The 24,667-nt window shown below is 37.8% G+C and overlaps 1 protein-coding gene across 1 annotated transcript; it reads left to right on the plus strand.

Annotated features, from left to right (window-relative positions):
• Nucleotides 1–318: 318 nt before the first annotated feature.
• On the plus strand, nucleotides 319–20,395 carry LOC136245866 (tyrosinase-like). The gene is made up of 2 exons (XM_066037330.1): nucleotides 319–434; nucleotides 18,761–20,395. The coding sequence occupies exons 1-2, from the start codon at nucleotides 388–390 to the stop codon at nucleotides 20,268–20,270; spliced, it is 1,557 nt and encodes a 518-aa protein (XP_065893402.1). The 5' UTR covers nucleotides 319–387; the 3' UTR covers nucleotides 20,271–20,395.
• The last annotated feature ends 4,272 nt before the right edge of the window (nucleotides 20,396–24,667 follow it).

Consider the following 24,667-nt stretch of genomic DNA (forward strand, 5'->3'; position numbering starts at 1 on the left):
GCAGTGCTACTCGACTGATAATACATAATTTTGTCCGAGAATTGAGAATATTTGGACAGGTCACTTTTGCAGCTCCTGCGGCCAGACGAAGAAAGCTGCAGGTCTGAAATTTTGCATACAAGAGTTTATGGACTAGACCTCTCGAAGGCATAGCAAGAGCAGAATTTTCTTTGAGGGGTTTGAAGAAAAGTCATGTCCGAACTGATGGTGGTCGAACATTGGTGGCTTACTCTATTTCATAATAAGTTTAGATGCATGCAGTGCATGCATGCATGTACAGTATATAGGAGGATTGATATAAAGGAGGACCATTTAAGCAATAAAATCAATATTATCAATAGGTTTATATAGCCAGTTTAATTCAGAAATATTAACCTACTTGCACTCATGGAAATTGTGTTTTGGGTAATTTTGATTGCATCTGTTAGTTTGTGGTAAGTGACTATAGCTATACAGATTATATTTTATACAAGTTGTCTTGGAATATTTGACTGTTTGAACATGTAATGTTTTATCATGACATGCTATAGACATTCATCTGCATAATGTAATTTGTGATCCAGTCTGCCAAACACGGCAAAAACTTTCCTATGGCCTTTCCGGATATCCAAATAATTCACAACATACGTGACCGAATTTTGGAAAACCGTCGATATACGCACAATAGGGTAGTCGGAAAAGGCGGATATATTGCACTCCTTTTTAGAACAGTTTGATTCTAATCTTAAATCTTGCCTAAGTCACATAATACAATGTAGTCTTCCCAATGATTCTTGGTGCCAAGCCACTTTACCATTTCGCTTGGGGGGTCTGGGCTTGCGCTCATCCTTTTCTTCCGCTGCTGTGGCCTTTTTGGGTTCATGTAATAGTGTTCGTCTCCTGGCTTCTCATCTTCTATCCCAGGACTTTCATGATCTAGTGTTTCCAAATGAAGAACATGCTGTCGCTACCTTTGAAAGGTTTACATGTGATATCTTTATTCCCTTTGCTACCCAGCAGGACTTACAGGCTCTGTTAGATCAAAATCAGTATGACCAACTATTTGCTTCTTTCAACATCCGAAACCGTGCTCGACTTACTGCTCTCTCTCACTCATCTGGTACTAGCAGTGGATGGCTCAAAGCTATTCCTCAAGTCTCCCTTGCTCTGGCTATTCCTGGTCCTGAGTTTGTTGTTGACCTTCGTTTGTGGCTCGGAATCCCTCTATTTCCACTTTCCCCATTATGTGTGTGTGTTACTTCCATTGACCAATTTGGTGACCATCTTCTAGAATGTTCTCATGGTCCTATGAGAATTCGTCGCCATGATGCTCTAGTTGACATTGTTTGTCATGCTTTGTCCCAGAGTCACTCAGGAGTTTTGAAGGAACAACGTGTTTCTTATGAAGATAATTCTCGCCCAGGTGATGTGTACCACCCTGATTTTCAGCATGGTCGTCCAGCTTATTTTGATGTGTCTGTTCGTAGCACTACCCAGCCTTCTCACATTTCTTTTTCTTCTTCTTGTGCTGGGGCAGCTGCTGCAGCTGGTGAGTTAGCCAAGGACCAGAGACATCAAGATGCTGTAGAGGAGGCGGGGTGTGACTTTGTCCCACTTGTTGTAGAAACTTTTGGTTTTTGGTCACCATTTTCGCTTCAAACTCTTCGTACCATCGCTAAACGCACCACAGCCAGAAGTGGTGCATCAACCAAACAGGCTCGTAAACATTTGTTACAACAGCTTTCAGTTTCTTTATGGACGAACAATGCCCGTATGATTTTACGGTACTGGGCTTTGCAGTGTGAGGACTCAAATTTTCCTTTCCCCAAACCCCTGTTGTAATTAATTGTGTTTGTAGTTTAGTTGTAGAGTAATTTGTATTGTAACTGTATTATTTTAAAATAAAAAAATTATTTAAAAAAAAGGCGGATACGGTCGGACGCGAACGAGGACACGGATATTTTCAAAAAAAAACACTTTTACATTTGTGACCCGGTCTGAGAAAACCGGTCTTATCGCCCATTTCAGTAGATTCAATTTTTCACCCAGGACACAAAGCCACATGAATAAACTATCTAATTCCACAATCAAAATCAGCTAGACTTGAGTGGTCTCGTTTGCAGGCTGCTTTTCCCAAGCCCAGTGACGATCCGTTCGTGTGGTGTGGGGCCTTAATGGAGCTCTGATCAACCTGGGGATGACTGTATGTGGCTGTGCAGCTCTGTGGTGTTGAATAAGTACCTCTGCTGTGAATTTCCTTTCATTTTAGCCAGTTTTGAGACCTCAATGGCCAAAAACTTGGCCTACTTTATCCCTTGGCCTTGCTTTTCAATTTTTGAACACCATCTTTCCCGCTTTCCAGGGCCCCCTCCTCCCACCCAATTTGCAGCTCGCCTGATACAGTCAACCTCGGATTAAAAACTATCTAAAATGGCGACTCAAACCGCATTCGTCAAATTCTCTTGCGTATAAATTTCCTTGCGTATAAGGTATGTAGATCAGTCCAGGTATATTATCTGTGACCAGTCTTAGCTAGCTTGTATTAGTCTCGCGTGCCAGACGGTTTGTGTGGGGGCGGTAAATAAACCGTCTGGTCACTTTCCGTGAACTCACTGGAATGCAATTAGATTACATCACGGTAATGTTTTGCGCCAAGGATGATGTAATAATTGTTCCAATCACCTCTGTGAGCAGACTAAGACGATAATTGTACTGGTAATGTCCTGATGACATATTCGAAACATTGCTGAACGTCTTCCTCGACATTTTCGTTGTTTCACAAATCCGTAGTAAACCATAATCGTTCTTATACCTACGCTTTTAAGAGCTCTGTACTAGGGAAACAAAGACCCTAAGCTCATGGCGTTATTTAACTTTCGAAAAAGTAATCTGTAGCCGAGATTCAGTTCTTTATTACACAAAGGAATTTGAATTATTACTATTACTATTAATTATTACACAAAGGAATTTGAATTATTAGTGTTTGTTTCGTCACAGAGTCCGCGAAGCGATCTGATTGGCTCTGCCAACATTCCGGCAGTGGTCCCGGAATGTGTGCAACAGTTACCAGACGGTTTATTTGCCGCCCCCACACAAACCGTCTGGCACGCGAGACTAAGCTTGTATCTCGCCGACATTGTTAGCTACGGTGATAGTATCGAGTCCGTGTAATACACTACATTTCCGTTTCGTAAACGTGTAACCAGCATACGACTATATTCGACAGAAAAAAAAAACTATATTTGCTTTGAAATCACCATCAGCCACTTCGGCAATAAATGGAGAATCGTGCCCTGAATGCAAATGAAGAATAGAGTCCACTTCCTGTATCCCTTGCAAGCGCACCTACATTTATTTTAGTTAGATACGCGCTCCTCAAATTTTTCTAACGTCCGGCTAAATTTCCTTGCGTATGGTATGTATACAGATCAGTCCAGTTAGCTATATTATCTATGACCAGTCTTAGCTAGCTTGAATCTCACCGCCATTGTTAGCTACGGTGAGAGTATCGAGTCCTTGTAATACGCTACATTTCCGTTTCGCATACTATTATACCGGTATACGACTATATTTGCTTCGAAATCACCATCAGCCACTCTAGCGATCAGTGGAGAATCGTTCCCTGAGTGCAAATGAAGAACAGAGTCCACGTCCTGTATTCTTTGCAAGCGCACCTAAATTTATTTTAGTTGGATACGCGCTCCTCAACAATAAAATTCTGGTCCGGTCCATTCCGGGTTTTAACGAAAGCCGTTTGCACAGTGGATGCTCTGGAAGGTAAGGGATTGGTGTAAAACGTGTGAAAATTTGGTACACATAGCTTCAACCATTGGCGAGCTACAACACACAAAATACTTAAAACCGGCTAAAACCGGCGTTTCTCAATACTTTCAAATAGGCGATAAGCTTGGTTTTCCCAGACTGAGTCACATTTATAGAACTTATATTTCATACCTAACGCTGTTTTAACAGCAGTCTTCGCTTCCAGACCTAGGCGTCTATCTTGTTATAGTGCGATATTTTGATATTTTTAAAGTATAGTATCGTATCTTAATACTTATTTGTTGTATCGATATGTATTGCAGACCCCTATGGTCTAGTCCTTCGTACGTTTGCTTATAAATGGATAATCGCTACAACAAGATCGACGCCAGGATCTGGAAGCAAAGACTGCTGTAAAAACAGCGTTAGTTATGAAAAAGAACTGTTATATAAATATATTAAATACAAAATTCTGACTAGCTTAACTACCAAACTAAGTACTTTAACTACAAAACTAGCTACCTTAAATACAAAACAACCTTAATTAATAACTTAGTTCAACAAGTTTATGCCATCTTCTGGGCATATATAAATGTCTGTGCTTTTTGATAATGTCCGTGTCCGCGTCCGACCGTATCCGACTTTTCCAACTACCCATACAATAGTACTTTTGTAATAAAACGCATTTTAAAACTAGGAGTAAAAAACGTAAGCTCCAGAAAAAAATTACGCTAGTTTTTATACGTCTCACTGGTGGGCGAATTAATTATTATTATTATTATTATTATTTGTTTACTGTACAGAAACCTCCATATGGAGTATATAGTACAACAGATTAAATTAAGAATAAATTATAGTGATTGTACTTAGCTACAATTAATACATTGTTTAAATGTGTTTAAGGTAGGTGATTCCACAGTACTGCTAGATAGGTTAAGCCTCCAATGGATAAATCCTGGGCATCATCGCGTTCGCCTGTTCCTAGAGAGTACAAACATCTTAAGTTCATCTCCATACATGAAAGGATTTTAAAGTTACAGACGTTTGTTTACGTTGCGGTGAAGAAAGAATTTACCGACGATCGTTTTTCAGTAAGTTTTCCTTCCTTCTCGAACACAAAAGCATGCATGGGGAACAAATTATACCTTGGTGAATGCACAAATTCATAGCGAACACAATGAGCCAAGATGCAATTCCGTATGTCGTTGTATCAGTAAGTTATGTTGATTTATGTAAGCGCCTGTAGATTATTTTCTTTATAGCTTCTGTACGTACGAATTTATTAGCTCGTCCGGCTGCCTAGTGCTGTATTTCCAACACTGTTTAACTTAGGAAACCGAAACTTAACTAGTTCATTCCTATGTCGCTGTAGAAAACAAAAATCAAACAAAATAATTTTTTTTAAATTGTGCGGATATCGACGGTTTTCTAAAATTAGGTCACATATAACTTTCCATGCCTTGACAGTGTCTTCTTGAATCTTTGTCATATTATTGTGCTATGCAACAGCTGTAAGCTAACTGCATTTCTAGTTGCTAGAACATTCACAAGACAAGTTGTGATGTGTTAGATAAAGCTAATAGGTAAATCAGTTATATTGGTTTTGTCAGACTTATCCAGAGATTCTTTACATGTTTATACAGGCAATCATGCAGCTTCATATTGTGTCTATTCTTTATTCTTTGTTATTGATTAATAGGCAGACAGCACAGCTGGTTTGCCAAGGATGTAAAATCAATAATAGTGCAGTGTATGTTACAATCAATAAGAGTACGTACACCTGTATACAAATGGGGAACAAAAGGTTACAGTATGCATGTGTTACAATAAAATTAGCTATAGTGCATATTTTATAATTACTAATTAAATCATAGTATGTATGTTAAAATCACTAGTTATAAACAGTAAGTTATGGTACACATAATACAGCTACTAATTACAAACTATCAAAGTTATAGTGCGTTTGTTACAATTAACAGTAAGTTACGATACATACGTTACAATTCTTAATCGATGATTTATGCAACTGATTTGTAGAGTACTAGCTTCGATAGCAGGGATAGGTAGCAAGTTCCAATCGTGAAAAGTATTTAAAAAGTAACTATTATGATAATGATTAGATCTATCAGTAGGTAGCTATGTTAAAGTGAAAAGGATATTGGAATCTAGTTAAATGGGCGATGGTGACGGTTGTGATGTAGGTTGGTATTTCTAGTGATATTAAATTATGAATTCCTTGGTATAGGATTGTGAACCTTGAATTGCGTCTTCTAATGTTTAGTGCTGGCCACTGCAACTCTGAGAGCATAGTGGTCACACTATTTTCCCAGTTATATTTGGGATTTTACCCATCTAGCCACAATTCGCTGCACTTCCTCAATGGCTTGAATGTCTTTAGATAAATGGGATCCCAAACTGAAGATGTGTAATAAAGCTCAAGAACCTTTGCTGGTACCGTTCTGGAGTAGGCCTGAGCCTAATGTGCTCAAAATTTTACCTATTATTCTTTCCAGAATTTCTCGAATTTTCTCCTGTTATTCTTTTTATTCTCGTATCTAGCCTATTATTCCATAATAATTCTCAGTTTCTGTAGCTAGCCACTAATTAGTTTTCAAGATACTCATAAGGAGTTTTGCCAAGAATTAATTAATAACCATTATAATTATGAAGCATTCCATCTTACACAACATTATTGTAGCTATATAAGTAGTTTCAACAAATTTAGAAAGGCTATGTGCAGTAACAAGAGTTCATAATAATATAACTGGTAGTAATAAATCAAGTGCTGTCAATCATTGGCCGCTAGTGTATTTAAACTGTAGCTATAGCTACATACTAAGATAATGATATCAATCAATATACACAAAGACTTAAAGAAAATACACTAGTATAAGATGTACAAGCTTCAGAATTGTAGATAATCATGCAGTTAAATCCCTAATACTAACTGCAAATTGTTCATTTAGAATGACCTGACTGCTCTATTAGAGTATTTGATCGTCCTATTAGAGTATATCGAACTTTTAGAAGCTTTTCAGCCTTTTTCAGTCTGCACTTTGCAGCACTCCTATAGTAATGTCAGCTATGCATCATTCCTAGTAGCTTAACTTTCCTTCTAGCTACTCAAGAAGAGACACGCCTCTTAATTCCACCGATTATTCCCGTGGACGTCCGATATTTCTAAATTTATTCCTGTAATAATCCTATTATTCCGAAATTATTCTCACAAAATTGGTGACCTATTGCTCTCAAAATTATGCCGGCTCGTTAGGTGCAGGCCTATTCTGGAGTAATCTTACCATGGTACCACAGACTTTTAGTGTAAAGTAGAGGAGTAGTCTACAAAGGGTCCAACCGTCGCGCGTTTGTATTATTTATTTATTTATTGGAAGTGGTTACTGAACCGAAAGATTTTTATTTTCGCCTCTAGTAGTTTTCCAAGCATTAAACGCGAAAAGTAGCATTAGCATTAGGGTTAGGCTCGGGTTCAGCTTTGGATTCTTCTTCACCTATAGGATACGCTCTTCTTACTATATAGTCTACGTAAGTAAAATTTATAAGGTAGGAAAGTAGGGGTAGTGGGTAGTTAGTAGCGGTAGTACAGTGGTGAGTCCACTGCCTACAGTTCCAGTAGTCCGGGGTTTGAGTCCAGGTTAAGTTTTGTGGTTTTTTTCGTTAGTGACCCTTTTTGTCTAAGTTTTACTTTCGGTTCAATGGCGAGTCTGGCTTACTGAACCGACTTTTAATAATAATAATAATGCTTTACAGAATAATAATTCTGAGGGTCTACCAGTGACCTACACTGATAGCCTAACATACATTAAAAAATAACTATACACTAACATCTACATACTTAGTTACAAGTGCTGTAAAACATTAATAAATAAACTAGTGTCCATTTGGTTCTACTTGGGGTACTTAGAGATAATGAGTTACTCTCTAGAATTCCTATGGATATAATTACATGAAAATAACAAGGAGAAAACATCCTGACCACCTGGTAGACTCCTGTAAGCGTTCGAGCGTAAATTGGATGGCTGCAGGTTCGAGGCTACCTAGGTCCAGTCATGGATTTTTATTCTCCTTTCTCCAACTTTTCAAACACATCTTAAGTAGCTAAAGTCTTTGAGCAGGCTGTAGGACCAGGTGTCCTACAGACCTTCAGCACTTGTGCTGTAAAGCATTAATAAATAATAAATAAAAGTGGCTAAAATTGTTAGATGCAGGATTCTTGGAACAATGGGAACAGGGACAAAGGTAATGGAAACAACAGGGTGAATTGTCAAAGTTAGCTAGGAAATGATTCCATAAAAATTTCTTCAATTTCTGTTTTATTACAGTTAGTGATTGTGTATGATCAATTATTGGCAAAGAGTTCCATAGTCTAGGTAGGCAAAAAAAAATAGGAGTTCATAGCTGCATTGGTATGGGCTGTCTTGTGGTGTAGTTTGATTCCAGAAGATCTAGTAGAACCAGTATTGAAGCTGACATAGTTCAGGATATTGAACTTATCTGTAGGAGTTTTGAGTAATTTGATGAAAAAGAGGATGTCAGATATTTCATAAATATACATCAATGGCAACATACCAAGTTGGGTCAATCTAGTCCTGTAGTCTGAAGTGTAATCAGAGAGTATGAATTTAGTAGCACGCCTTTGTACCTTCTCAATTAATTCTATATCTTTCAACAAATAAGGTCTCCACAATGTGGAGCAGTATAGCAATTTATATCTCACTAATGATATGCATAGGGATTTTCTAGCCTGAGGACAATGCGAATCCTTGAATACTCTGCGTAGCAGTCCAAGTGACTTGTAGGCTTTAGAGGAAATCATTTCATAATGCTTTCTCCATGACAATGAGTTAGTGAAAATAATCCCTAGGTCTTTGCAACTGGGTGATTCATTGATTATATGGTCATTTATGATGTACTGAGAGTTGAATTTACGATGGAAGCTCATGAATAGGAGTTTAGAGAGGTTAAATGACAGATGATTGTTAATAGTCCAATTAATTAAAGAGTTGAGGTCTTCTTGAAGATTTGCCGAAAGCACTTTGTATCATCTGCAAATTCGAGTTTCAGTAACCACTTCCTTATTTATTTAGAGCAGCAAAAGGAGTTCAGATCCTGCATGATTTGATTTGATTAGATTTATTATTTATCCTCTAGGTAATCGGCATAAGCCGTTCTTCCTTACCAGAATAACTAAGTACATATATAACACACAGAGCAAAACACACAAATTATACAAAAGCAAACAACAAAAAAAATGTTTGCAATAGCTGGTGCATCTAGACATTCAAGTAGTAGTAGTATAGGCAAGCAGTAGTGGCTAGTAGCAATAGCTAGCAACGGTAATGGCGGTGGGGTCTATTCTACGGAACGGAACGGAACGGAACGGAACGGAATGATGGACTAAACTGCGGAACGGAATGCTTTCTCAGATTGAAGCTTGCAGCTTACCATTGCTTTACAAGTTATCAGTGGCACTTCCAGCAGGTAATCAAACGTACCCCAAGAAAGATAAAACGAATTTAAGGAACGATTGTGGGTTCTTGTTGGTTGTCATTAGTAACGAAGTACTAATTGTGGGAATAGCTGACTCAGTGTGTTCATCTTCGGGTATATCAAGTAGGGAACTTAATGCATGACTTGTTTTTACTAGTATATGAGTTATTTTTACTTACTTGACTTTAGAATGTACAGTCTGAGGCCCAGCCTTTCTAATTGGCATAAATCAGTATGTGTATAGCTACACTACAAAGGAAACAAGTATAGTGACAAGCTGAATTAACTCAGTCTAAGCAGAATCTAAAGGAATTTTGTGCAGTGTGTGAGGAACAAACATTCAGATACCTCAAGGAGGCTATATTGTGTGAACATCAATGATTCATTAACAGAGTAGTGGACTATTGTCAGATATCTCAGCCTGAGTACTGAGTTGAATTCTGGATGGGGTCTATTTTACAGAATGGAATGCTTTCTGAATCAACTTGCAGCTTGGCTAACTGCTATCATTGCTGAAATTGCATTTTATCAGTGGAACCTCCAGGAAAATGGAATAGGATAATTATAAAACATGAATTAATTGATTATTTAGGTACTCATGACTTTATTCAGTCTAATAAACAGAATATATGGTTGATTGAGTGAGGTATCACTTTCAGAATGTTCAGACGACCAGTGATGAGATGCATGGATTCATCAAATTTTTGTTGTTGTTGGAGAGATTAAATATCCGAAAGCAAACTGACTGTATAATATTAATTTACTTTCTTTATATTTTCTCAATTTTGAGCCTTTATACAAATAATTGAATTTTCCTTGTTAATAGAAATCCTAGAATAAGATGGGAGAGAAACTTATCTTTGTTTACCTATACTGTACAACCAAGAGTTCGTAATACTGATTTGTATGGGGGAGAGTGTCTAACTCTCAGTATGGCCTGTACAAACACCCTGCGTAAAGTTTACCTTTCATCAAATCAACACCTTTACTGGGGGATAGAAAACTGTTGATTAGTGTTGCTGAAGAAGGTAAAGCCTTTGTTCTGAAATAAGGCCGAGGTGTTACTTTAAGCAGGGTGTTTGGTGAATGCATTCAAGTTAGACACTCTCCACCTTATTATGAACTCTTGGTACAACTTCAAAGGAAAATGAAGAAAATATACAGATGAATCAATAAAATCACTACAGTAAGGGGAATTACAGACTAGTGAGATCTTGGTTAATTAATGACAGTGGTTGGAAATTAAGTGTGGTAGTTTCTTGTTCTTGAATATGTTGCAAAGTGTAAGTACACATCAAAATGGGATATCAATTTCATTATGAAAAATTTGTATACATAAATAATCTAGCATTACTATTTCATTTGTCCTCCACTTAAACATGCTACAACAGTACTAGTGTCATTACATTGGCAGTGAGTCTACCTTGAAATCTCAACTCTAGAGTAGATCCAACACAGGACAGCCCGCACTGTAACAAATACATGTGATCCCATTGTAATTTCATGGACCAGCTGGACTGGGAATCACTTGAAAATAGACGAACAAATTTAACCTGTTTTGTTTGAAGTGAAGCATGTGAAATGTTACACTTAAGAAATCCTAGGATTCTTAGGTGGTATGTAATTAATGTGAGTGTTCCATTTCAGGTCTGACTAGATACATTGAAATTACACACACATCCTGGTCCAAATCACATTTGCCTGGTGGCAATGGGGCATGGTTTCACATGCGGCTTATAATAGAGATTTGGCTGATCTTGGAGTTTTGGCATTTAGCCTGATTCAAGGCTAGCAGTCAGACACATCCTTGAATTGTGCAACAGATAAAATCAGCTCACTATTGAATACGGCATTAGTCCACTGCACCAGCTGTTAACATATAAATAACTCCATGCATACACTTCAGTGATGTTTGCAGAATATACCCTCCTTGCGGTCTGCCAAAATATTTGCTCCTCACACACTGCACAAAATTCTTCAAGTTTTAATTCAGCTGGCTCTTTCCTGTTACCAGTATCTTCCTGCTTGCTTTATTTATACACTGACTTATGACTTGAAAGACCGGCCCAGACTGTTTTCTAAAGTCTAAATAAGAAAAACAGCTCACATACAGTTCCCTTCCGTATGGATGAACATCACTGATACAGCTCATCCCACAATAATACTTCGTTACTAATGACAACCAACAAAAACCCACAATCGATCCGTTAATTCTTTTTATCTTATGTTTAATCACCCACTGGAGATGCCACTACTAACTTATAAGGGAAGTTTCAGCAATGGTAAGTTGCAAGCTTCAATTTGAGAAAGCGTTCCGTTCCGTGGTTTAGTCCATCATTCCGTTCCGTTCCGTTCCGTTCCGTTCCGTTCCGTAGAATAGTCCCCACCGGTAATGGCTCGTAACAGTATACATGCACTTCACAGGGAAATATGCATCCCTAGGGATATGTGTGCGGGGAACGCCTCACCTAGAGAACATAATACCCGGGGAAACATATATGTGACTGTCTCTGGGAAAACCGGTCTTATCGCCCATTTAAAAGTATCGAGAAACGTCGGTTTTAAATATTCTGTGTGTTGTAGCTGGCCAATGGCGGTAGCTACGCATACCAAATTTTCACACGTTTCACAACAATTTCTTACTAGGATGAATTAGGCCAAGTTATAGGCCATTCAGGGCTCAGAACTGGCTAAAATGAAAGGAAATTTACAGCACAGGTCATTGTCCAACACCACAGAGCTGTGCAGCCACACACAGCCATCTCCTGGTCGGCCAGGGCTCCATCAAGACCCCAGACCACTCGTACGGCTCGCCACTGTGCTCTAGAAAAGCAGCCAGCAAAAGCAGACCACTTTACTCTGGTCGACTATGGCAGTGAAACTTGATAGTGCATTCATTAAGCTTTGTGTTTGTGTGAAAAATTCAAACTTCCTGTCTTGGGCGATAAGAACGGTTTTCGTAGATCCAGTCACATATCACTGTCACTTGTACATCGCTAGCCTGCTAGTGATATGTGCATGTGCAGGGAAATATGGATCCGTAGTGATGTGTGCGGGGAACACTATACTTGGGGAAGCACATATCACTGTGACACAGGTCACTTTTTTGTCAGATCATTCTGAATCACCAGATCGGTGAAGGGTCGCAAACTAATCTTGTGTTTTTGTTTTTCATGTGGTTGTCGCAGAAATCACTCAAGAAGGCAAAAGGAACAAAACATTTTGTTTGTTGCTGGTTTGCAACCCTAATCCAGAATTTGGGGATTCAGGATGGAATGACTATTTTTGAGTTAAGTACTACACCCTTTAAACAAAGAAAGGGGATTAAGCGGTCTGGGCAGACGATTTCGGTGGGGTCTATTCTACGGAATGGAACGGAATGATGGACTAAGCTGTGGAATGGAAAAGTAAAGCTTGCAGCTTAGAGGTTATATATAACTCACCTAAAATCGGACGGGTTTCTAAATCGGACCCCATTACTCAAGCTACAAGAGGGATTTTTGAATAACTCATATGTCTTCGGATAGTTCAAGGCTGTGGGACTTTGCACACCAAGTATCAGCTTTCTCGGCTCTATTGTCTGGTGGTAGAAGTCCTGCAAAGTCATTTCCAATTAAGACATATAATTGGAAAAAGTCAATTCACCGACACTCATCTCTACAAATCAGACTTACATCCAATAAATGCTACCCATCTACATTCTAAATACCCCCAGTTTATTTAATCAAATTCTTTTAAAAACTAATAAAAAATCAAATAAAGTGAAACATCACTGGAGTAATAATCGCACTATGAATTTAAGTATGCGGACGTAAACGGTATTTGTAAAGGTATGTGGTGCACATTTCCCGTAAATGTATAACTCAAATAAAGTATATTAGTCACATTTCCATATACTTTAATTTATGGTGTGATTATTACTGCATTTACGTCTCATTTCATTGTAATCAAAGGCATTCTCAATTACAGTTACAACAGCACAAGAAAAAACACAAGAATACAAAGACTAGCTAATTACAAGCTACCACACTAATTACAATAAACTAAACTACTTACAAGCTGCACCTACTTAACTACATTATAAAACCTAAACAAAATCTATCGTGTATTCTGAGCAAAGTGCATAGTATCCGAGGACCATTTTGGCATTGTATTTCCATAAAGTTACGGATAACCTTTGCAACAATTGCCTCCTAGCCAACTTTCAAGACAAACCATTTTTAATTGTAGTGCGGTCAGCAATTGTAAAAAGAGTGGACAAAGCAAAAGGAGACCAAACACCGAATGATTCACATACTAGATGGATAAAGTCACCTCCATCAGTGGTAACAGAATCTAAATAGCGATTGTCTTTAGCTTCCTCACCGGCAGCAGCAGCCACCCCAGCCTGAGAAGCAGTAGAGGATATAAAAACAGGCTGAGTTGTGCACCGGACAGAGAGGTCAAAGTACGCTGGATGACCCAATGAGAAATCAGGGTGATAAATATCCCCAGGACAAGACCGGTCAGAAGAGACAATACTTTGCTTCAGGAGATTGATTGATTGATTGATTGATTGATTGATAAGTTTAACCTCTCAATGATCGGCACAGCTGCTCTTCCTCATTGGAGGGACATAGATACAAGCACATACATAAACATAATTATACATACAAGCAAAATACACACAGCACAATCCAAACATACATAATAACAGAACAATAATACGCATACAAAAAAAAACAAAATCAAAAAAACAATACAACACACATCTACATAAACTATATACAACAATTACAAAAATCATCCAAAAGACAAAAAATAAGTATTGGTGGCATCATAAAAGTTTGTAAAAGACATTGGTTCCTTCAATCTAGGGGGCATGCAGATTGTTCCATACTACAGTACCTTGATGTCTAGCATACTTCTGAGTTTGAGATAACCAGGTTCGATTAGAATTCGCAAAATATGATGGAGTTCTGGTGTTGTAGGATGTACGGTTTCCAAACTCTATTGGTGGTACAAACATGATTCTTTTGGCTGCACGATATTGATGGAACATGACACAAGCTAAACGAAACTGAATGAGCTGGGTAACCTTAAGCCAACATAACTCTTGATAATAGTCAGATATATGATCATTCCTATTCAGGGAAAACGCAAGTCGCACTGCATGGTTCTGAAGTCGTTGTAGATGCAGCAGCTGATTCTGACTCAACGATGGACCCCATACAGACAGTGCATACTGCATATGAGACGTAACTAATGAGTCCATCAGTAATTTAATCAGGGACATGTCTGTGATGATTAATCAAATAAAGGTAGTAAGCCATCTTCTGACATGTACGTGAAACCTGATCAGACCAGCTCAATGTTGAATCAAACATAAGACCCAAATATTTCTGTTTGGTAGCAACTTGCAGTTTAACATCATCTACCATAATATCAGGGTAAGGTTGATTTTTTTGACGACATGTGTGAAACCAAATTACACAAGATTTCTTGATGTTTACTTGCATCCTATTATCTACTAGCCATGTCTGAACATTGTGTAATTCTCTATTCATACTAGTAGCCACAGTCAGAGGATCTTTACCGCAACAGTTTAAAGTAGTGTCATCTGCATACTGCAGCTGGAGAAGTACTCCATCAGAAACAGTTGAAGGTAGAGTATTAATGTATATCAAGAACAGCAATGGCCCCAAAGCACTGCCCTGAGGGATATCACCATACATCATCTTCCAGGAAGAAAACTTTCTTGACATTTAACACGGTGAAATCTATTAGTCAAATGTGACTGAATTTGACAAAACGAGGCTTCCACACACATCCACTTTTATGACCTTTAAGCACCGTAACTCAATGTAGGAGTATGTCATTAGTTTTAAATTTTGCCACGGTATTTTACAATGCTGTGGAAGAATAGTATGAAAATTTTAGGTCAGTAGTATACTGAGCAGTCACGTTACAGTTGGTTAAAGTCAGAAAATTGGATGTGTGTGGAAGCCTTGTTTTGTCAAATTCGGTCACAAATAGTTCTTAAACCTACTCAATGCAGTAATCGACACACCCAACTCAGAGAAGTCTTTGAAGCAATACACAATGGTCCAGCAAGTAAAATACTTTCTTCAAGTCTAAAAAGGCAGCACAAACTGCATTACCCGAGTCAGAAATAATGTCAACAGCTTCTCTTAGAATATCCTCAGTAGACCTTCCAAACCTGTATGCCACCTGATGGGGATGTAACTGTGCAGTACTCTCTAGATACCTAGACAATTCAGTACACTGTAAGGTCAAATGGGCACAAATGACCCAAATTTTTGGGCTGTTTTACCTGCAATTCAAACAACCGATTTCTTTGGTAGTAATGACCCAAGGATGTACTTGGTTATTTTAACTTCGTTAGATATAGTCATATTACCCAGATGCCCTAAAGTTCTTCAACCTCTAGCCAAGTGTTTGAAATAACCTTGCCATCATGGTCATTTTAACCATCTGTGGTAAAATTAACTCACGTTGCAAAATATTTGTTTATTTGTTTGTTTAATTTAATTAACAAGTCAGTCATCATTAGTATTATTAACATACATTAATCTATCTATGACACATATTCACAGTAATTGTTACGTACTGCATCTTAATACTTTAAACATACCTGATCTTATAGAGTTTTCAAATTGTATATAACACCTATGTTCTCCATGCTCACTTTTGATTGTGGGATGTAACACAAATGTTATAATGGCCAGTGTACTGTAAATTTAACCATGTAGCTGGTCATTTTGTCTGTGCCATAGTAGACTTGACCAAGCACACTGAAATTACCCAAATATGTTATTTCAACATCCTAAGTGAACAGTTATATTGACCTACCCTAGTTATTTTGACTGATTTAGTCCAAAAGCCTACCCTAGTTATAACCACTTTTAGATGGTCATTTTAACAAAAAGTTTGTAGTTTAAATTTACCCATGGAGGTTGAATTGATCCATTTCAATTTACTGTGTAGCTACCAACTTCTCCAAAACCTTCACAACTACTGAAACAACTGCTATTGGCCTGTAATTAGTAGCATTATCTGTAGAGCCACCCTTATGTACTGGGACTTCTTCCACTCCAGTGGAATGACATCTGTCCGAAGTAATTCATTATACAATGCAGTAAGTGGTTCAACTATCTCATTAGATATCTCCTTTAAAAAACGTGCAGACAAGCCATCAGGACCAGTGGCCTTAGTGGTATCTAATGACGACAAATAGGACAAAACAGTAGAAACAGAAATCTCTGGGAAAACCAACTGGCTAAAACATCTGCTGTGGACTGAGATGATAAATCATATTCACCAGCACTTCTGTGCTGCTTAGTAACAGCAATATTCTGAAAGTGATCATTAATTACGTCTAGAGACAATGAAAGTTTACCGTCTTCATTAACTACTTGTTGACCCAAAACAGAGTTTACCCATGCCCACATTTGTGCAGCCATCTGAGGACAAGATTTCGCCTTGGTTATTGATGACTTCAGATAGTCTATTTTAGCTTGGCATATGGAGGCTTTTAACTCATTTTTCATTCTGCGATAAATATCCCCATCACTATCAGACCCCGACTTTTCAAAAGCTTGCTTTGCCTTGTTTTTCGCCCGTATTCTCGCTAAGATATTTTTATTAAACCATGGAGTAGGTCTTCTTGCTTTATGAACAGTAACCTTTTTAAGTGGCAAAAACCTGTCCAAACATTCCTGCAATAATGTACAGTAAAAAACCCATTTATCATTGATATCATCAAAAATGTTCATGGTGTGCCATGGAGCAGAATGCAGGGCATCCCATAGTTTATCCCAGTAACACATCCTAAATGATCAGGATGGTCTTGGAGTAGAGCATGATGTACAACAGTAACCAAAGCATCATGGCATTGGATACACAATGGGCCATGTGAGCAACCTAGGAGGTGGTTACCGAATTGATCAATCACAGACAAGCATGTACAAAGCGGTGACAAGGGAGAAAGCAGAACACCCAACCATATGCGAAGAGTAATAATGAAATCATGCGAAGACAAAGCCAAACCCAAAGAAGGCTGTGGATTTGCCTTCAGCCAGCCACTACTAGTCCCAGCAGAATGAGAGACAGCAAGTAGGTGTGCTTGATCACGAATGTTTGAGGCATTAAAAATATGTGAAAATAGCTGATTATCAAGAGAAGCCTGTAGTTCACATCTCATTTCATTTGATTTGTAATTCGTGATTAAAATGATTCGATTGAAATAAATTGGGAATACTTAGAAAGTAGATGAATTAATCTACAAAGTGAACAAACAAAACTGTTGATTGGATGTAAGTCTGATTTGTAGGCAGTGAGTGTCCGTGAATCGACTTTTTTCCATTTGTGACCCAGTCTGCGAAAAGGGCTCTTATAGCCTTTCCAATTGCATATATATGGTAACCCATAACTTGACTGGTGAATATGGTACAAGCCTACAATTTGGTCACTCAACAACCCTAACCTGGCAGTAGCTGTGGGTGTAATTACATGGTGATAGCTTTAGTAGATTAGGAGTTATGATTAGCCAAACATGGATAATTGGAAAGGCTATAAGAGCCCTTTTCGCAGACCGGGTCACATTTATATTTTTTAATTGGTAATGACTTTTCAGGGATGCTGCTATCAGACGAAGAAGTCGAGAAAGCTGATACTAGGTGTGCAAAGTCCCACAACCTTGAACTATCCAAAGACATAATAAGTTGTTCAAAAATTCTTGTTGTAGCTCGAGTAATTGCATTTGATTTTGGAGCCTGTCTGATATTAGGTGAATTCCTCTACCATTGCTGAATCTGCATGCCTTTACATGTTATCGGCGGACCTCCATCGGGTGATCAAACAAACTCCAAGAGTGATTAAAGGATTGATTTTGGCTTATTTTTAGTTGTCACTATCATTATCATTGTCGCTGAGCAGATGGCATAGCAGATATGCTGGGGAAAAAAGAAAGCAATCACAAAACAAATTTGGCTGCGTAGTTACAAAAATTACTGTCATTAGCAACAAAATATCAATTGTGGGATTAGTTGTCTCAGTGATTGTTCTCTTCCCTGATATGCCAAGCAGCGATTTCAATTCATTTATTAAGTGACAAAGGCAAACTTGTTACTGCAGTATATAGTAGCTGATTTGATGTCAGTTAATTGTTTCTGCTTAAATTGACAAACAATTAAGATAATTAGAAGGCCAATAAATTTCATCAGTTTCAGAACACAATCACAGCAAAATGCCAAAAAAGAAATCATCTCCAAGAAACCAGAATAACACTGGTGACAGAAAAAGTCTAGTTGATCACAACTTTATTCAGTCTATAATAGCTATGTATGTGGCTGAGTGAGTGAGGTATCACTTTCAGAATGTTTAGACCACCAATGTGACACTTATTATGAACATAATAATTATGCAAGCATATCATAAGCATCTATAACTAATTTGTATACTTGTGTATTATTTTAAGACAACTAACCTATGTGTTTTGATTTGTACATAGCCTTGGACAATTGCCAAAAGATTGCACATATAACAAAGAGGAAAACTTTGATAGAATCTGTTGCCCTGTTGTTGGCCATGGAGTATGTGGAGGAGCACAGAGAGGACATTGTATTAACATCACTGATAGTTACCCACAATATGACTGCAAAGGGAGATATAGGAACTCAAACTACTGCAAAGCAGAAAAACATCTAAAAAGCAGACATATCAGAAATCAGGTAGATATACGATATAAGTGGCCATCTCAAATATTCACTAATGTATGTGAATGTTTTGCTAATTATGGTGGGTACGACTGTATGCGGTGCAAGCCTGGCTATGGTGGAGAAGATTGTTCTGAAAAGCAGCTTCCCCGTGTGCGTAAGAACTTCTTGCATCTTACTGATGATGAAAAGGATGAATTTTTAGACATTATTGATGAAGCTAAAAGCAGTGTAAATTCTGAAATAACAATTCCAATACTTGAACCAATTACAACAAATGGTCATGATTCTTTTATTGAGCTCTCAATATATAATGTTTTTGCCATTTACCATTACTATTCAAATAGAGACAAAATGATAAAAGAATGTGAAGTGTGTAGCAGTTCTGGAAAGTGTGAAATACCAGATTTTGCTCACTGGGGTCCAGCATTTTTGACATGGCATAGAGGTTACTTGCTATATCTAGAAGAAGAAATCAGGTATATGCTGAAAAGGTCAACACGTACTAGGAGATATTTCAATGATCAGAACTTTGCACTCCATTACTGGGATTGGACAAATAAAACTGTAGATGAGAATGATATTTGGGTGGCTATTGGAGACAGTAATGCACTGCACAATCATCATAATCTTACTGAAGGAAGATTTGGTTCCTGGAGTATTGTGTGTGAAGATCACAAAGATCTACTTTGTAAAAGTGATTTACTGTGCTTTAACCCAAACCCCAATCATCATATTGAACGATATGTAGGTGGTAGTTCTGGTAGACAATGTCTTTCTAAGAAAACCAGAAATGCTAATCATTCAACTTTACCTACAGCAAGAGATTTTAAAGTGGCATTAAAAAAGGTTTATTATGATGTACCTGGCTTTGGTAAAGACCATACCACTGGTGGCTTTAGAAATTCACTGGAAGGATTCAAAGACCTGGGTAATTCAAGGCAATCTGTGTGCAGAGATTTTCAGCCTAAAAATAAACTTCCATTCCGATACTTTGAGTTGCACAACAGAGTACATGTGTATATTGGTGGCACAATGTCTGATATTGTGATCTCAAGTAATGATCCCATATTTTTCCTGCACCACAGCAATGTTGATCGGCTGTATGAAAGTTGGTATCGAAAAAATAATGGTACAAATAGTGGTAGCTATCGGCCTAAAACGTTCAGTTATTCTGTTTTACCAGGACATAATATTGATGAACCACTGGTAGCACTGTTTCCCCGTGTGACAAACAGAGATATGCACAAACTATCTACTGATCTTGGCTATGATTATGATGAGGTGGTGACTTTAGAAAACTGAACTATATACTGCATTTAGAATACTTGCACTCGCACACACTTGTAACAGTAGGTATAATTAATAGCACTGCATGAATTTATTAGTGTACCACGTATGATCACGTGATTATTAGTTGTCGCATCGTACTGTTCCTACTATAGGGCTGGGCGGTATTGAAATATTATTATCACGATATATCATGGGAAAAATATCACGATATTATTAATTATCACAATATTTCTTTCATATTTTGACAGGTGCTCTATACTATACCTCCCTACTATCCCCTAAAGTCGACTACTCGCGGCAACTACTAGATGCGTGCCCTAAAGTCGAAGAGAGAGAGCAACAACTAAAGTAGGAAGTCTGGATGCTTTTGAGCTTAATATTACGTAAGGGTTATGAAAGGTGGTGAAAAGAGTAAAACCCGGTTACACATCGATTCGCTGACATTATATAATGTACTTTGCCCTCTAGGCTAGTACACTGCTTGAAACTTCATTGTTTACTAGAGTAGTATATCCCCAGCATATGGAACAGTTAATTGTTTGGTATTTTAGTAGTTTTTCAGTAAACCTGCATTCACTGATGTTTTACTGAGAGTTTAAAACTTAGTAAAACAATTATGTTCCATATACTTAAAGTTACTGACACTTTACTATGGGTACAACTACAGTAAAGCAGCTTAACAAATTAGTAAACTAAGCACCTTTAAGCAGTGGTAGAATCCCGGAGATTCCATACGTTTTCAGACAGTTAAATTTACCCAAACTTGACACCCACGTAGATCGCGGTGCTGACTTTAAGAAATGGAGGGCCCAATATACATCCTGATTATGATGATTATGATTATATTATATTGGAAAGACAGCAATGTGCTGATATACATCCAATAATATAAATTTACTTATAAATGTTGGTCCAGGAGTTTGTCATAACTAGATGGTGGCAGCTCACTCCATTCTTTAGTAGTTCTGTAAAAAAAGCATTCTTGATAATGTTGGGTGTGTGATGATGGTAATATAAAATGTAGTTGGTGGAATTGTCTGGTGGTGGAGGTCTGTGACAGAAAATATTGTGGCATTTGTATGGCTGGCTCTTGATGGTGAACAATTCTAGATAAGAGTGTCAATCTGCTGGTTTTCTGTCTTCAAGTGTAGACAAATTAAGGACTTTCAACATGGATGAAACACAACTATGGAAATCATAGTTGGAAAACCCACCTTGATGCTTGTCTCTATATCATTTCAATTTTGTAAATTAAAGATTTCTGGTATGGGTCCCAAATTTGGGTGGCATATTCCAGGATTGGATGGACAAGTGATGCACAAGCTTTGGATTTAACCTTGTTGGTACATTTTCCTAGGTTTCTTTAGATGAAATTTAGTATTGTAGTGGCTCGGTTGGTGATATTTGTTATGTGAGGGTGGGGTCTGTTCTATGGAATGGAATCATGGACTAAACTACGGAACTGAACGCTTTCTCAAAATGAAGCCTGCAGCTTACCATTGCTGAAACTTCCCTTACAAGTTATCAATGGACCTCTAGCCGGTGATTAAACAAAGCCCCAAGAAAGATAGAAACAATTAGAGGACTGATTGTGGATTTTAGTCAGTTGTCATTAGCAACGAAGCACTTATTGTGGGATTAGCTGTCTCAGTCATGTTTATCTAAGAATTTACCAAGAAGAGCAGTTAATGGATCAATTATTTTCACTGAAGCTTGCACTTGTTTATGCTTAGTGTGACTATAGACTACAGTCTGGAGCCAGCATTTCAATCATAAATCAGTACACTGAATGTTGTATGCTACAAAGGAAACAAGCAAGAAGGAAATGGTGACAAGAAAGAGCCAGCTGAAGCAACTCAGTCGAAATGTAAGGAATTTTGTGCAGTGTGTGAAGCGCAAACATTCTAGCAGACTGAGTGCCACAACAAGGTTATTTTCTGTGAAAATCAATGAAGTTCATGGACTCATTAACACTGCAGTGGACTAAAACCAGTAGTGAGCTGAAAATTTTCTGTTGTATGATAAAGAGCTTGCCAAGTCTTCGACTGTTAGCCTTGAATCAATACTTGAGACCACCGACAAAATCAACCAGATCTCCTAAACCTTTCATGCCTCCATGCTCATAGCCACCAGACCTTGATTTGGACCAAGATCCTAGGGATTTCTAGAATGTAACATTTCACATGCTTCTTTCCGTACAATGAAACTAGCATGTACTGTAATTTGCTGCAACAGTGTGGTTTGTGTGGGTTCCCTGGGAGTCTACCTTGAAATATCAACCGCAGCAGATCTAGTGCAGAGGGTGCTTCGTAGCAAGAACCTGTGATCCCACTGGACCAGCTGCACGGACTAAGAATCCTCACTCGAAAATAGTGGTGAAAAAAAATTACCACCTTTTAATTACCAACCTTCACCTTCATCTGAGACCCAGCTCATATCAGTCCACCTTTATTCCATCAGTGATTTTGTGAAATTATATATTTAACCTAGCCAAAGACTTTGCCACTCTAATTCACATCATTTCTTTATAATCACCTTTATTGTATAATTGCCGCTATGTGTATATCTTCATTTGTAAAGTACAAAATAGCTAGGTATGTAAATTGTAAGACAGGATTCTATTGACTGAGAAAATTTAAAACAAACTTAAAACTTAGAAGACAATAATTATGACAGTCAATTTACTGTAATTTGGATATTTAATGTCTTGCAACCCAAATCTAGGCTCACTTGTCTGACTGCCATCTAAAAGAATACAGATTATAGTAAAGAAGTTTTCAGTCAGTAAGAAACACCAAAAAGAGTATCATCCAACTCACATGTACTAGGTCAAGCTAGACTGAAGGCTGTAACTGGTACAGCCATAACCCTTTTTTGCTTTCGATTAGTGCAGTCACAACACCCCTTTGCATTCTAGTTAAACAGGGGTGTTACAAGGATACCCAAATTTTAACAGTATAGTCACATCATAATTATGCACTATATAAACACCTCAATGGTAAATAAAAATTTTCATGTGGTGAACTGAGCATACCTTTCCAGGAATTATGGAATTGATCATGAATATTATATATAATTATAGACTATTAGTACATAATTATTTATGTATATAAGGCAAAAAAATTTACAGTTAAAAACAGGCCTACTTTATTCCACGGACTGGAATGGACTGGACTGGACTCGTGGACTGAGCTGGAAACAGGTTTTAAACAATAATCCAGGAATTATCCATCTCTTGCAACACTGGAGACACCACTATCGAGCTACAACTGTTGCTGCTGGCTCTTCCTTACAAGTCATGACACTATCACATGCACTAATTAATTAGAATACACTTACGATACATGGCGTACTTACAGTGATACAGCGTAATAAAGGCTATTCTTGTAGCGTAGATGTTTTCCTTTGTTGCTTTAGCACTAGTGTTAACAGCTGTAGAGATGAGCTAGTAATTATTCTTAGCAGGTAACTAGGTGGCACCACCAGACAAGGTGATAGGGCTATGCAAATAATCTGGCTCATCACTACAACCCCAACGCTATTGTTAAGTACTGAAGCAACAAAGGAAAACATGTACGCTACAACAATAGCCTCTGTCACGCTTTATCACTGCGAGTATACGTGTATCGTAAGTGTATTCTAATTAATTAGTGCATGCGCTAGTGTCATCCGACTTGTAAGGAAGAGCAGTACCAGCAGTTATAGCTCGATAGTGGTGTCTCCAGTGTTGCAAGAGATGGATAATGCCTGGATTATTGTTAAAAGTTGTTTCCAGCTCAGTCCACGAGTCCGGTCCGCGAGTCCAGTCCAGTCCGTGGAATAAAGTAGGCCTTAAAAACACGATACAATTTTCTTTTTACTGAGAGAAAAATTCTTATCAATGTCCAAAAATTTGATGAATCAATGCATCTCATTAACCTTCACATTGGTGGTCTAAACTTTCTGAAAGTGATACCACGTACTATGTGTTTAAATAAAATCGAGTTATGATCAACTAGCCTTTTCCTGTCACACCAGTGTCTTTCTGGTTTCTTAAGACAATATCAGGAAATTCTACTGTGATTATGCTCTGAAACCAATGAAATTGATTAACCTTCTAAATATTGTACTATCTCATCAATATCAGCAGAAACAATTAACTGTATGACATCATCCAATCAGCTATACTGTATATATCCAGTAATAACCACACGATCCTGTAATAAATGAATTGAAGAGCACTACTAGAGAAACAATCATTGAGAAGACTAATCTTGTTGCTAATGAAAACTAACAATCAATCCTTTAATAGGGGTATGTTTGATCACACGTTGCCGCTGGAGGTCTGCTGATAACTTGTAATGAGGATAGTTTCAGCAACGAGTTGCCGCAATTTTAGAAAGCACTCCATTCCATAGTTTAGTCCATCA

This window comes from Dysidea avara, chromosome 2, assembly GCF_963678975.1.
Source record: "Dysidea avara chromosome 2, odDysAvar1.4, whole genome shotgun sequence".
NCBI lineage: Eukaryota > Metazoa > Porifera > Demospongiae > Dictyoceratida > Dysideidae > Dysidea > Dysidea avara.

What these genes read in the sequence shown, in the direction of transcription:
- LOC136245866 (XM_066037330.1), top strand. Translation starts at nt 388, where the DNA reads ATGGAAATTGTGTTTTGGGTAATTTTGATTGCATCTGTTAGTTTGTG. An exon ending in ATTGCATCTGTTAGTTTGTG is followed by an intron (nt 435 to 18,760) that starts GTAAGTGACTAT and finishes ATTTGTACATAG; the next exon opens with CCTTGGACAATTGCCAAAAG.